Source organism: Lontra canadensis, unplaced genomic scaffold (genome assembly GCF_010015895.1).
Source record: "Lontra canadensis isolate GAN:19392208 unplaced genomic scaffold, GSC_riverotter_1.0 scaffold107, whole genome shotgun sequence".
NCBI lineage: Eukaryota > Metazoa > Chordata > Mammalia > Carnivora > Mustelidae > Lontra > Lontra canadensis.
Genome location: NW_022631101.1, coordinates 6226177 through 6238874, shown reverse-complemented (window position 1 = coordinate 6238874; position 12698 = coordinate 6226177). Strand labels below are relative to the sequence as shown.

General features: G+C 43.5%; 1 protein-coding gene across 1 annotated transcript; it reads right to left on the bottom strand.

Annotated features, from left to right (window-relative positions):
• Positions 1-11130: 11130 nt before the first annotated feature.
• Positions 11131-12421, bottom strand: LOC116855963 (vomeronasal type-1 receptor 4-like). The gene is given in 3 exon segments (XM_032839052.1): positions 11131-11678; positions 11681-11894; positions 11896-12421. Coding segments are annotated over 3 exon segments (966 nt in total). The 5' UTR covers positions 12100-12421.
• Positions 12422-12698: the final 277 nt, after the last annotated feature.

Sequence of the window (12698 nt, the reverse complement as noted above, 5' to 3'; positions counted from 1 at the left end):
AGAATTTATAGTAGGGAGAACTATGTATAAGTCCAAGATAAACCTCAGATGTTAAATTCTTCACAGTAAGTAAAAGTCAAATTCATTTGAAGACTCATGAGATGAGTGTCAGTGGAGCAAGGAGAGCTTTGGGAATGTAGCATTCCTTTTAAAAATACTTATATTACTTGCATTTCCTTGAAAGCCCTGCATCACTCACTATTGATGTCTTTTGATCTGAAGTTTGGAATTTGTTGATGTTATACCTTCATTACATTTTTCATGTGTTACCATGATGGTCTCTGGAGACAGATCAGTAAGATAAGAGGGCCTATTTTATTAAACAGGAATCATCACATCCATGTATCTTGAAGGAACACTGAACTTTATCATACAGTGTTTTGTGGAATTGAAGGAGTACACGGGTTGAGCAGAGAATATATGTAAAACAGTGATGTAAATAATAACATGTTCCGATCCCTTCTACAGATTAGTCTGTATAACAGAGGGCCACGGGATCATCAAAAACCATTGCTCTGCCAGAGGAGCAGGAAACAGCAGACTCTGAGACTGAAAGATGGATTTTCATGATAGGTTGGGAGGGATTGCCTATTGGATAGAAATAATGGTGAAATGAAGGTCATCCTCTTCCTTTTATGAAAATAGTGCTTGTCTATCAAAGAGGAGTGAAAAGTTAGTCTTATTTTGGGGAACTAAAGAGAGCAGTTATCAGGAGAACTTAATCAAAACAACCAAAATGCAGCGTACAGGTATAGGATTCCCATTTAACCACTACACTGATGCCGTTTTACTCAGAATGTATCATCCTTATATTTTAAGTAATAAAATTAAATTATATTTTCAAAACTCTAAATGAATCGTGTTTTTTCCCCCTCTCAGATCAAGTCTATGCTGTTTCCTTACAGTGCTTCATAACAAACGCGAACACTACATCTTCAGGCTTGTTGAGGCTGACAGGCATCTGCAACAATTTTTCTTCCATGATGGAATCAAACGACACACAATTTTATGAATATATACTCATCATTTGCTTGAGTTATTCTCTCCACAGTCTGCTGCTTGGATATTTATTTATGTGGCTGTGATTACCATACCACAGCGGTGCGACTTCAGACCCTCAGACCCTCCCTCTAAACATCTGAAGCGCAGCTGGTGAACACGCACTCGATGGCATTTCCACGTGCCTTCGGTAATGCCTGCGCGAGACCCATGACTTGCAGTGGCCTTGATGTACATGAGGATGTGTATGTGTGTATAATTTTTAAAAATACATTTTACTAAGTAATCTCTACACCCAAGATGGGCTTTGAACTTAAAATCCCAAGATCAAGAGTCACATGTTTTACTGACTGAGCCAGCCAGGAGCCCAGAGGCAAATATATTAAGCATATGAGAAGTGTTAGGAAATAAAATTTCAGGAATAGAGACTGATAAGTGCAATCTCCCCCCAACTTGGAGCTTTCATTAGAGTACCTTGGAAAGATCACCAATCGAGTCTCTCCTTAACAATGAACACATACACCTGAGAATACAGTGGGTTGGTTGGTTGTTTTGTAGGCCAAATAGGAACTTCACATATCAACCCCCTCAGAAGTAGTTCATCACAAGATGAACCCCTCCAAAATCTAGTCTTGGGTGTCAAGACTGATAATGCTAGACACCAAGAGGGGATAAAAACGTTTAATGCATAATGAGACTTTCCAGGGAGAGAAGGGCAGTTTTCCAAAGTTGCCAGAAAAATAGCTTGAGAGCAAGAAAAGGAGATTCATTTTATGAGGTGGTCCTGCAAGGGGTCTGCTCTTCCTGAGGGCACCAAACAAAAGGGCACGTGGGCTTCTACATTCGACCACTTGTGGAATAGAAGGGATAAAGGAGGATACACTGAATATGTGGTCTGGGGTGGGTTTATTTATGTATGTATGTATTGATCAATTATACGGTAAACTGCACCAGAGACAGGGAAAGCAGCTGAGAGAGGGTTGAGGCTTAAAAGCTGTCCATGGTCAAATACCAAAACAAACAAAAAAGAAAGTAGAGTGAGATTCTAATACAACACAGAATATTTACTGTCAAACCTCCTGATTGCTTGGTTACGAAAGACCACTTTTCTTCGTGCTAATAACTTCTTGCACGTCCTTTCCTGCTATAGAAGTACGACCCTTTACCCAGTATAATTTGAAAGTGAAATACGGAAATGCTACGTAGATAAACTGCCTATCGTGCTTTTATGCTAGTTTCACAATCATTCACGTATGGAAGTGTTCATCAGGCAATACAAAGGATTCAATAATCTTACTAGAAGAGTTTTTCAAAGGCTGTAAAAATCTCAATTTGATTTTACTATTAAGCATTACATGATTCTTTCAACTCTAGAAAAATTCCTTTTTATTTAGAAAATTTTTCATAACCTACTTTATATTTAGTTTACACATTTTCCCTGTATTACGACACTGAAAATTTTGGGGAAAAAATACATGAGTTAAAGAATCTTTTAAGAGTTGTATAACGTGAAAGTGAACCCAGGACAATAAGAAGTACAGAGTAAGTGTTCTATAGATATGAAGAACAAGAGTCCTTTTATATCTTTAATTCAATGAAAGAAGTGGGACAGTATGAAACCGTGAACTAGAAACTAGTAAGATGGAGCCAGGAAACCTTTTGATACCCCACAACTCTAACACTGGTGTTTGGGGAACACAGTATGTTCATTTTACCTTAAAATCACTTCCAGTTCTAAAAAAAACCAAAAGCCTTCTCCAATTCTTCTGTTATTATTGCCATAAGACTAATCATCTCTGTCCTACATTATTGCAATGGACACTGGACCTTCTATCTCCAAGTCCTCGTAGTATAGGGTCAAGATGTCAAATTTTTTTCTAAGTTGAATGTGAAGCTATTAGATGTTTTTACTTGATTAAATAGGACGTCATACCATAAAATCCGCTCTTAAAATGTACAATTCAGGGACAAGGATGTCCCCTCTCACCATTCTTAACATTGTGCTGGAAGTCCTAGCTAATGCAATGAGAAAAAGAAGTGCACAAGACAGTCATTAGGAAGCAAGAAATAAAACTGTCTTGTCCACAGATCATATGGTCTATGTAGAAACTGCACGGAATCAACAATAGCAAGACTAAAGGCCACAAGTGTCATACAATGTGCTGTTTGTGTTACCCTATATTGTGTTATCCTATGGAGCAATTCTCCCCCACAATGTGATGTGTGGAAGGGTGCCTTTGGGAGGTAATGACTACGTACGAGTGGAACCCTCACGAATGAGATTAGTGACGTAGTACAAGGGACCTCAGAGAGCTCTTCTACTCTCCACCATACAAGAATCCAACAAGATAGGCTTGTGCAGCCAAGAATAGGTCTCTCACCCACACCTAATTAGCTAGCACATTGATCTTGGTCTTCCCAGCTCCAGAACTGTGAGAAACAGCTGTTACTTATAAGCCACCTAGTCTAGATTACTTTTTTATAACAGCTCAAACTGACTACGACAGTATACAAGTGGAATTCGAAATTAGTAACACAATAACTTTACACTAGCACCAGAAAAGACCCTACACTTAGGTATAAATCTAACAGAGTATGCACAGGATCTACATGAGGAAAGCTACAGAGCTGATTAACAGAATCAAAGAACCAAATGAAGAGATTATTCAGATACAGGGACAGTAAGACTCCATATTTATGAGATGTCTGTTCTTTACTAATCAACTTACAGATTCAATGCAATCCCAAACTAGAAAGCAACTGATTCTTTGAATATCAACAAATTGATCCTAAAGTTTGTATGGATAGTCAAAAGATGCACAGTAGCAAACAAAATACTGAAGGAATGAACAAAGTCAGAGGACTGATACTACTTGATTTCAAGGCTTCATATAAATGCACAATAATAAAAACAGTGTGGTTTTGGCAAACAGATACACAAACTGACCAAAGGAACATAATGGAGAGCTCAGAAATGGACCCATACAAATAGAGCCAACTGATCTTTGACAAAGAAGCAAAGGCAGTATGATAGAAAAAAGGCAGTCTTTTCAACAGATGTGCTGAAGCAAATGGACATCGATCTTCCCAAAAAAACTGCATCTAGACATAGGTTCCCTATTCCTTTCACAAAATTCAACTCACAATGAATCACAGGTGTAAATGTGAAATGCATAACTATAAAATTCTTAGAAAGATGACACAAGAGAAAATCTAGATGACCTTGGCTTCGTGATGACTTTTTCTGACTTAACACTAAAGGAGTGGAGGCAATAATAATTCGGGTTTCATCAAAATTAAAAACTTCTGTTCTGCAAAACACACTGTCAAGAAAAAGAAAACAAGCCACAGGTTGGGATAAAATATTTGTAAAGCACATTTCTAAATGCACTGTTACCCGAAATGTACAAAGAACACTCTCAGAACACAGCAATAAGAAAACAAAAAAAATCATTAAATATGGGAAGACAGGAATAAACACCTCACCAAAGAAGATACACAGATGGCAAATTAAGCATATGAAAATACGTTCTACATCTTGTATCGTTAGACAATTGAAAGTAAGACAATGAGTTACCACTACGAACCTACTACAATGCCTCAAATCCCAAACCCTGACACCGCCCAATGCTAGTCCAGATGCTGAGCAACAGACACTATCAGTTGCTGCTTCTGGGAATGCTAGAGCCACTTTGGCAATTTAACTCTTTCTTACAAAACTAAACATACTCTCACCATACAATCTAGCACTCACATTCCTTGGTATTTAAACAAATGAGCTGAAAACTTATGTCCATGTAAAACCCGGCACAGGAGCATTTATAGGAACTTATGCATAACTGCCCAAACTTGGAAGCAACCAAGGTGTGTTTCAGTAGGTGAATAGTTAAATAAGCTGTAATATATCCAGAAAATGGAATATTATTCATTGCTAAAAAATGAACTATCAAGCCAGAAAAAGACATGGAGGAATCTTAAAAGCATATTACAAGGTGAGAGACTCCAATCTGCAAAGGCTACATATTATATGGTTCTAAGGACATGACATTCTGGAAAAGGCGAAGTATGGGCATGTACATTTGGACGGGCAGAATACAGATAGGCAAAACACTTTCCCACGTAAACCAGAGGGCCAGCCACTCTACTAATCTTGACACGTGAGCTAGGACCCATCAACAGTGAGTTACTCCAGAGCTGATACCATTTTGATCTTCACATGTAATGTTTTCTTCAGTAGGTTTCTCCTCCTCTAGGCATGGTTTGTGTCTGATAGTGCACCATAATTGCACAAATAGCACACACACCCTGCATTAAGATTTTCTGCTCTAGATTCCACGGGTTTACACAGGTGGTGTCGGCGTGAACCTCCATCCAATCCAGCTGGTCTCCTGAATCAGTCATCAATGAAGGACATATTGTCACGCTAATAAAAAGAGATCTATCACATGCATTAAACTGCCACACATTTTCCAGGGAGATGATTCACTAAGCATCTCCACTGAAACATTCCCTGTTTAGACGTTTGTAGAGCTGATGCGCGACATCGAAGACGGCAAGGAGTGGATCAGCGGTCATGCTCATCTGTGTACACGTGGATTGTCTTGGTGGTTCTGAGTCAAGGGGTTGCCGCACCACCGTGGTGGCACTTGGGCTGTTGATGCCTATCTATGGCAATCAGCACAATAGTTGGGTTCCTCCAGATTCGTAATGTGAAGACGACTCCTCACCGGGATGTCATTCTGGGGTGGCTTCTGTGAGGGTGATCAGATTTGGCTGCAGTCTTGAGGGTGGTACTCTCACGTTTAACAAGAAGAGACCAGAGCTCCCTCTCCCTACCCCATGAGGATACTGCAGGGAAGATGACGGCCTCCCAACCAGAGGACCCTCGGGACATAGAAAACCTACCAGAAACTCGATCTTGGATCCTCTAATGTGGAGGTGACTCTCCTAACACAACAAACACAACAGAGCTCTCTCCCACGTAAACTAACACTAGACAGCCAGCTGAGTACACAGTGCACACAGATTCTCGCCGCTAACACAACGATGTCTTCTCTGCTTTTGTGACTCTACAATCCAGTTACGGTGGACATTGTGTTTAACTGTCTTGACTCACATTTTCTTACACCAGATCTGTTGCCACTCCCCTGTCCTCAGGAGAATGACTGTTTTGAAGAATGTACTCATTGTCTGCAAAATGTCCCTCAGTATGGATTTGTCTGATTTCATCTGTCACCCTTACACTCAGGTTCCACATCCCAGCAGAACTTCCCAACACAGATACTGGCGGCACCCTCTTCGTGCATCACTTCGAGGGTCTAATACGAGAATTTTCTATTATTGTTGGCGGCTAAGACATGCACCAGGCCCTCCTGGCCCTGGGGGCAAGGATGGCAATTCTGGCATTTGGCAAAGGCTGTCAGGACACAGCTTATCTTGTTAGTGGCTGGACCTGAGGCAGGGGCTGCTATGTGGAAGTGGAGTCCTGAAAGCCATTTGCCGTTTCTGGCCACACGCCAATCTCCCAGGCAACACTCAGGTCCTGCCCAGACACTGGCCCAGGTCTGCCATTCACATAAGCCAACTCTGTAACACTGCCTGTTCTAGGAGAGGTGCTCTCTGCCCAAACCGGCACCGGTCCAAGCCCAAAGGTCTGGAAAATACCACCTCTCTCAACACAGAATCTGCAGCTGCAACCTGGCCCCTCCAGCCTGGGCCCCTGAACCCCCTGCCCTGATCCATTTGCTACCCAAGCCCAGGTTTCAGCTCCAGGTAGAACTAGAACCCAAAGCACAGACCTGCCGTGCTAACATGGGCTCTCCTCTCATGGGTCCCTGAGTGACCCCAACTCCAACTTTTCCTTCCAGCAATCCCTCGTGCATGTGCACACATGGTGTTCAGCATCCCCAGGCCCCTCCAGTCCTTGAATGCTGTACCTCCTAAAATTTAGATGCCTTTGAGGGCAGCCCCTGGTCCTGGCACCGGACTCCCCCCAAAAATAAGGTGTCCAGCAGTGCTTACTCCAAAATGGCCCTAACAGAGGACCCCAAGTCTTTGGCCCCACACATGCACCCTGACACATAGCTGTGGGCTTGGCCCTCAGCTGCACCCAGAGTCTGGCCCAGGCACGTGCTACTCGACTACTTTGGAGTCTGGAGGCACTAACAGAGCACAGTCCTCTTGATTTCCTCAAAAATAACTGCCCAGGTGGAGAACATGCAGATCTAACTGGGCCTCATCTCCAGGCGGGCCTCCTTAGACTCCTAATTTCTGCTGGGAAAGCCAGGCGTCACCCCACCTAACACCAAAGCCTGCACATGCACATGAGCCAGTAGCCGTACCCACATGCAGGGATCACACGCTCAGGCTCGCTCAGAGGCTAAGGATGCCACAGCCCTCCAGACACCTGCATCTGCACTGACTACGAGCCAGGCATCTTCTGATGGGGTCCTCAGACTTTCCCCGTAGCAGCCCCTCCCTCCATAAAGGGGTCACTTGTCCTGGTTCAGTTCCTTCCCCGTCATTTGCTGAACGCGGGAAAACCACAGCAGCGGTGTTGAGAAGTGACAGTAATCTGTTAAGAAGATCAAGAGCGCCCTCCCCGCTTTCTCCAGCATCGTGCTGCCGAAAGGGACTGGAGGGACTGGTGGAAAGGGCTCTGCGAAAGAAGCATCGGCACCCCTAAGGACCCTGTTCAAAATAAAAATTCACAGGCCCGCCTCAGAAGAAAGGCTGTTGGATTTCTGGGATTCTGAGGAACAGAGCACAGACATGTGTTATCCTGCAAATACGGGGAGATTAAAGCAACAGAATACTCGTTCTTCTCGAGGGCACATGGAACTTTCTCCAGAATACAGAACACTCCAAGTACGGGGAGGATGACCTTGAAAGGGGTCCAGAGATCCTTTTTTCTCAATTTCTCCTTTCAGAATGGGAGTGTCTATCGATGCCTGTCCCACCATGGTTTTTTGGAAGCAGAGACTGTGTCTGTTTCAAAGGATCGCAGCTGGATGGGAATTTTGCCTCGAGCTGAGTCACATCTGGAGTCCTAGCCACGCTTGCTGTAGATACTATTTGGAGGAGATTAGAGAGCAGGGCTCTGGGCCTTTCACTTGATGCCGGGAAGGGTTGAGACTGCAGGGCTGTTGGGACTGGAGTGAAGGTATTGTGCAAGTGAGAACAACGTAAATTTTGGAAGCCCAAAGGGCTGTTGTGGGTTGAATTGTGTCCGCTCACCAAATTCATACGTGATGAAAGATGAGCCCCAAGAACTTCACAATGAAAATGTATTGGGAGATAGGGCCTTTTAAGGAGTGATTACATTTAAATTAGGCCAACTGGGCCATCCTTAAACTAGTATGACTGGTATCCTCATGATGAAAGGGAATATGGACATACCTAGAAATGCCTGAATCTGCATGGACCCAGAGGAAAAACCTTGGAGGAAGAAGTGAAAAGGTGGCCACCTCCGACCCAAAGAGGGAGTCCCCAGAAGAAAGCACACCTGTCCCCACTCCGACCTAGAATTCTAGCCTTCAGCACCTCCTAGCAGGACACTGAGAAAGCATCACATTTTGGCCAGGAAGCAGAAGGAGGAGAGAGGGAAAGCCCAGTCAGAGCCTTCACTGTAGTATTCTGAGGAAAGACAAGGCAGGGCAGGATGAACAACTTAGAATCGGCGAGTGGGCCCTGACTGTCCCTAATTGTCTGGTACCTTGTCCTGGGTTGATTTCAGACAGTGGAAATAGTGGCTTAGTGTGTCAGACCTTGAAAAAGAGATGTTGGGGGGGTCTGGACTCTCAATTTGTAAGTCTGCATAACAATGGGGGCCCCTGTAAAGGCCTTTCCCATTTCTATGAAATGGTTAGTCATGGGAGAGGCAGCCTCTCGCTCACCAGCAAGGTCACAAATGTCAGAGCACCAAGAATACAGAAAATAAAGTAAATGTAAAGGCCCTGTGATGAATGGATTCCAAATACACAAATACAAGGTCTAATAAAAAAAAAAGACACACACAGTTAGAGCGGAGCATTTGTCAGAAAAGAAAACAGGTTCTGTGGGACCTTCTTTCCTGTTCTGAACTTCAGCCTCCTCTGTCTCCTGCATCTCTCCCCAGACTGGATGTGCAGCTCTGGGTCCCCAGTGAAGCCCTGGGCTGACATGAGAGAGAGACAGATCCTACAGAGAGGGGAACTCTTGGCTCTCAGGGATGGCCTTGTGGATGCTGCAGATAAGCACTCATCGCTGTCCCTGGCTTGAGGTAAGGCGGAGGCTTCTGGTCACTAACGAGTCTGTCCATGGTCTCTCTCCTGCCCTGAAGCCACTGCTGAGCCAACCTCCTTTGATGTTTACAGTTCGTGTTTCGTGTACTTGCTTCTTCCCTAAGATTAGGCCAAGATCTGTCTGGTTCTCCTAGCTTTCACTGTCCCTACTGTTTACAACAAGAGCTCTGGCTGTAAGTGGATTTGGACTTTTTCAGAGGCTGATTCACGGAGACTTTTTGAAAAGGAATTTCCAGTCTTTGCTCTTCTGGAGTGAAGTCACTGACGTATATGCCTAAGCTTGCCCTTTCCATGGCAGGAATGGATTATTTTGTGCTCAAATATTTCTGCTTTATGTTTGAAAGGATCACGGGGACTCTTCCCTCTGGAATGGGAGATCCTAGTTCTGCATTTTGTCCTTAATACAGTGATTTCAACCTTGTACAATCATCTGTCCCTCCAGCTGGGGCTGAATTCTCATCCTGGATCTTTGGAGCCTGTGGCTTTGGGGTGCTGGGATCCAACTACATAGGGTGTTCCCACAGCCTTCCACAGGGCTCTAACAGCACCTGGGATGTTTTTTCTACCAAACATGGCCTGGAGATGAGCCAGTGAGACAGTAAAAGCTGAGCTGCTGAGGAGGGCACTATAGTGGATCCACTTTGAAACTGGTGCTGGGACTCTACCTCCAAATTTAACTTCTACTCACCATCAGAACAGCTTGTGGGGCACCTGGGTGGCTCATGGTCATAACTCAGGTCACGATCTTGGAATCCTGGGATTAAGCCGCTCAGTGGGGAGTCTGCTACTCCCTTTCCCTCTGCCACTCCCCTGCTTGTGCTCTAATAAATAAGTAAAATATAGTTCTTAAAGAAACAGCTTGTTAACAATGACTTTCCTACTCCGTTGGCAATCAGCATTCACGGTGGAGGAGAGCATGGTGTGGTTACTGGAGCTCTGAGTGGCCCCTGATCCCCATTTAACTTCGGAAGGGTTGCCACCATGTCTCAGGTCTTCCTTAATGTTAGCTAAGGATCAGGGGGACTCTCAGCCTTAACTTCTTCCCTGAACTTCTAACATTCTTGTTGCCATTCCTTACCTAAAGTCTGTTGTTCCTTGTACAGCAAACAAATCTGTCCTCTGCCCCAAACGGGACAGTCTCCCTATGATCTAAGGCATTTTTTCCCCTATAGAATATCTATGAACTAGAGTCCACGATAAAAGCTGCCTGTGCCATCGCCCGAAAGACCTACACATGCATAGGAATCCATGCAGAACTGCCTCCCAACGATATCCACCCCTCACTGCCTGACTGTAGTCACGCTTATGTGATGTGCCCATGAGTATACTCTTGGGAAACCACTGATTCACCTGTGGAGCCAGCACCAAATCCACTCAATTTCACTCAAAAATCATTTTATGAAACTACTGTTTTCAGGATGCTAGGCATCAGAATGAGACCAGCTGCTGTATTCCCTTCTATTATGCCCATGTGTGTCCCATACTGAAGTGGCTGATGAAACACCAACACGCATCAGTGTCCTCCTTTGAATGGCATGTGGTGTCTCCTTACATTCATTACTGACTTTTCCAGAATGAGGAATGAATTCACAACAGGATGGGGTGCCCGGGTGGCTCAGTCCTTAAGCGTCTGCCTTTGGCTCAGGTCATGATCTCGGGCTCCTGGGATCGAGCCCCGCATCGGTCTCCCTGCTTGGCAGGAAGCCTGCTTCTCCCTCTCTCACTCCCCCTGCTTGTTTCTCTCTCTCGCTGTGTCTCTCTCTGTCAAATAAATAAATAAAATCTTAAAAAAAAAAAAAAAAAAAAAAAACAGAAAAAAACAACAGGATACTGTCCAGAAACATATAATTTATTTTTTTCTGGTACAGTTAAAGGATTTTCTGTTCCTTATCCAGGAAAAGCTGAGCCTGGGTATAGCAGAGTCTTGACTCATGAGCAGAAAGGGAGTGACAGTTGGAAAACACAGAGAAATCACCACAGCAGTATTCACCAGCCGCCATCTGGGATTATAAATAAAAGCAATACAAGCATGAAAGATGGAGGAGAGGAAGTAAAAACACATAAAGGTGGTCACCAGGACAAGGATACTCTGGGTGGCTCTGGACTCAGCAGAGGATCTGGGGGAGACATTATTAGGCCTGTGAATGTGTTGAACCCGCTGTCTGTGCCTGTGCAGGATGAAAACCATGGAGCCACAGGCCCAGATCATGAGCCCGGAAAATGAAACTTCAGAGAGTATTATCAACAGTGCATACATTGGGGCTGTAATTGTCTCATGATCTATAGTAAAACAGTACTGTAAATAGCCTTTGTTTGTGATGTTTTTCATGCTCCATTTATCAGACACATACAACACATACACATGAAAAATTAAATTTGCAAATATGTACATGATCAGCAGAGGGAGATGGAGAGGCCAACATACTTTGGGGCTCTGACTTTAAGATCCTTCCAACAGGAGTTCATGGGGCTGATCACGATGGTCTGGAACACACTCAAGAGGCAGATGCTGCTAATGGACATGCCCCTGCTCACTCTCTGAACATATAAAAGAAGTTTGCACCCAAATTTGCTGGAAAAATGTTTCAACCCAAAAGTCATCATTGTCTGGGGGGACTCCCTTAGAGAGAATGACCAAGGAGTTGGATATGATCAGGTGCTTGAGAATCAAACGGGTACACCTCACCCTGCATTTGGTATGGAAAAGGAACAGGTAATGGTAAAGAAGAAAGAAATTACCCACAATTCCAACTATCATCAGTGACAAGAAGATTATTCCCATTATCAAATCCCTGGAAGATATTCTGTCATTCAACATGTTTTCCTAAAAATTATGGCAACAAGCATTCCTCTGAGCAACAAGGCCAACTGAAATTTTGACACCCAGATTCACTTTCACTGTGCACTCCTGCTCAATTGCCAAAACTGTCAGAGAAGGGAAGAGCTGGAGATCTAGTACATTTCATGTAAAAAATAGCAATAGGGATGAGGGGGTGTTAACCTGGGAGAGGCAATGACAAATGAGACCAAATGGAAAGAAAGAATAATACAAGATTTTCGGAAGAAGTTGAAATTCACTAGCCCTATTGGAAAAAAGAGAAAACTTGATCACTACTCGTACCATAAACCAAGTCAACTGTGAATAGATTGCTGATCTAAGGCATAATAGGTTTTTTGAGAATAATTAAAAAAAAAAACAACCTTTACTTGGTCTTCGAACAAAATATTTCTTAAACAGCACTGAACATATTAATCACATGGGAAAATGATTTTATAGTAAATTTAGAGGTGTTTTTTCATCAAAACACCCCACTACACACACAATCTATAATTAGCACAGAGAATTCTTAAAGACTATGCAACAGAATAAACAACACACAAACCGTTCTGACAAACACTTAGTAGAGGGTATTATGC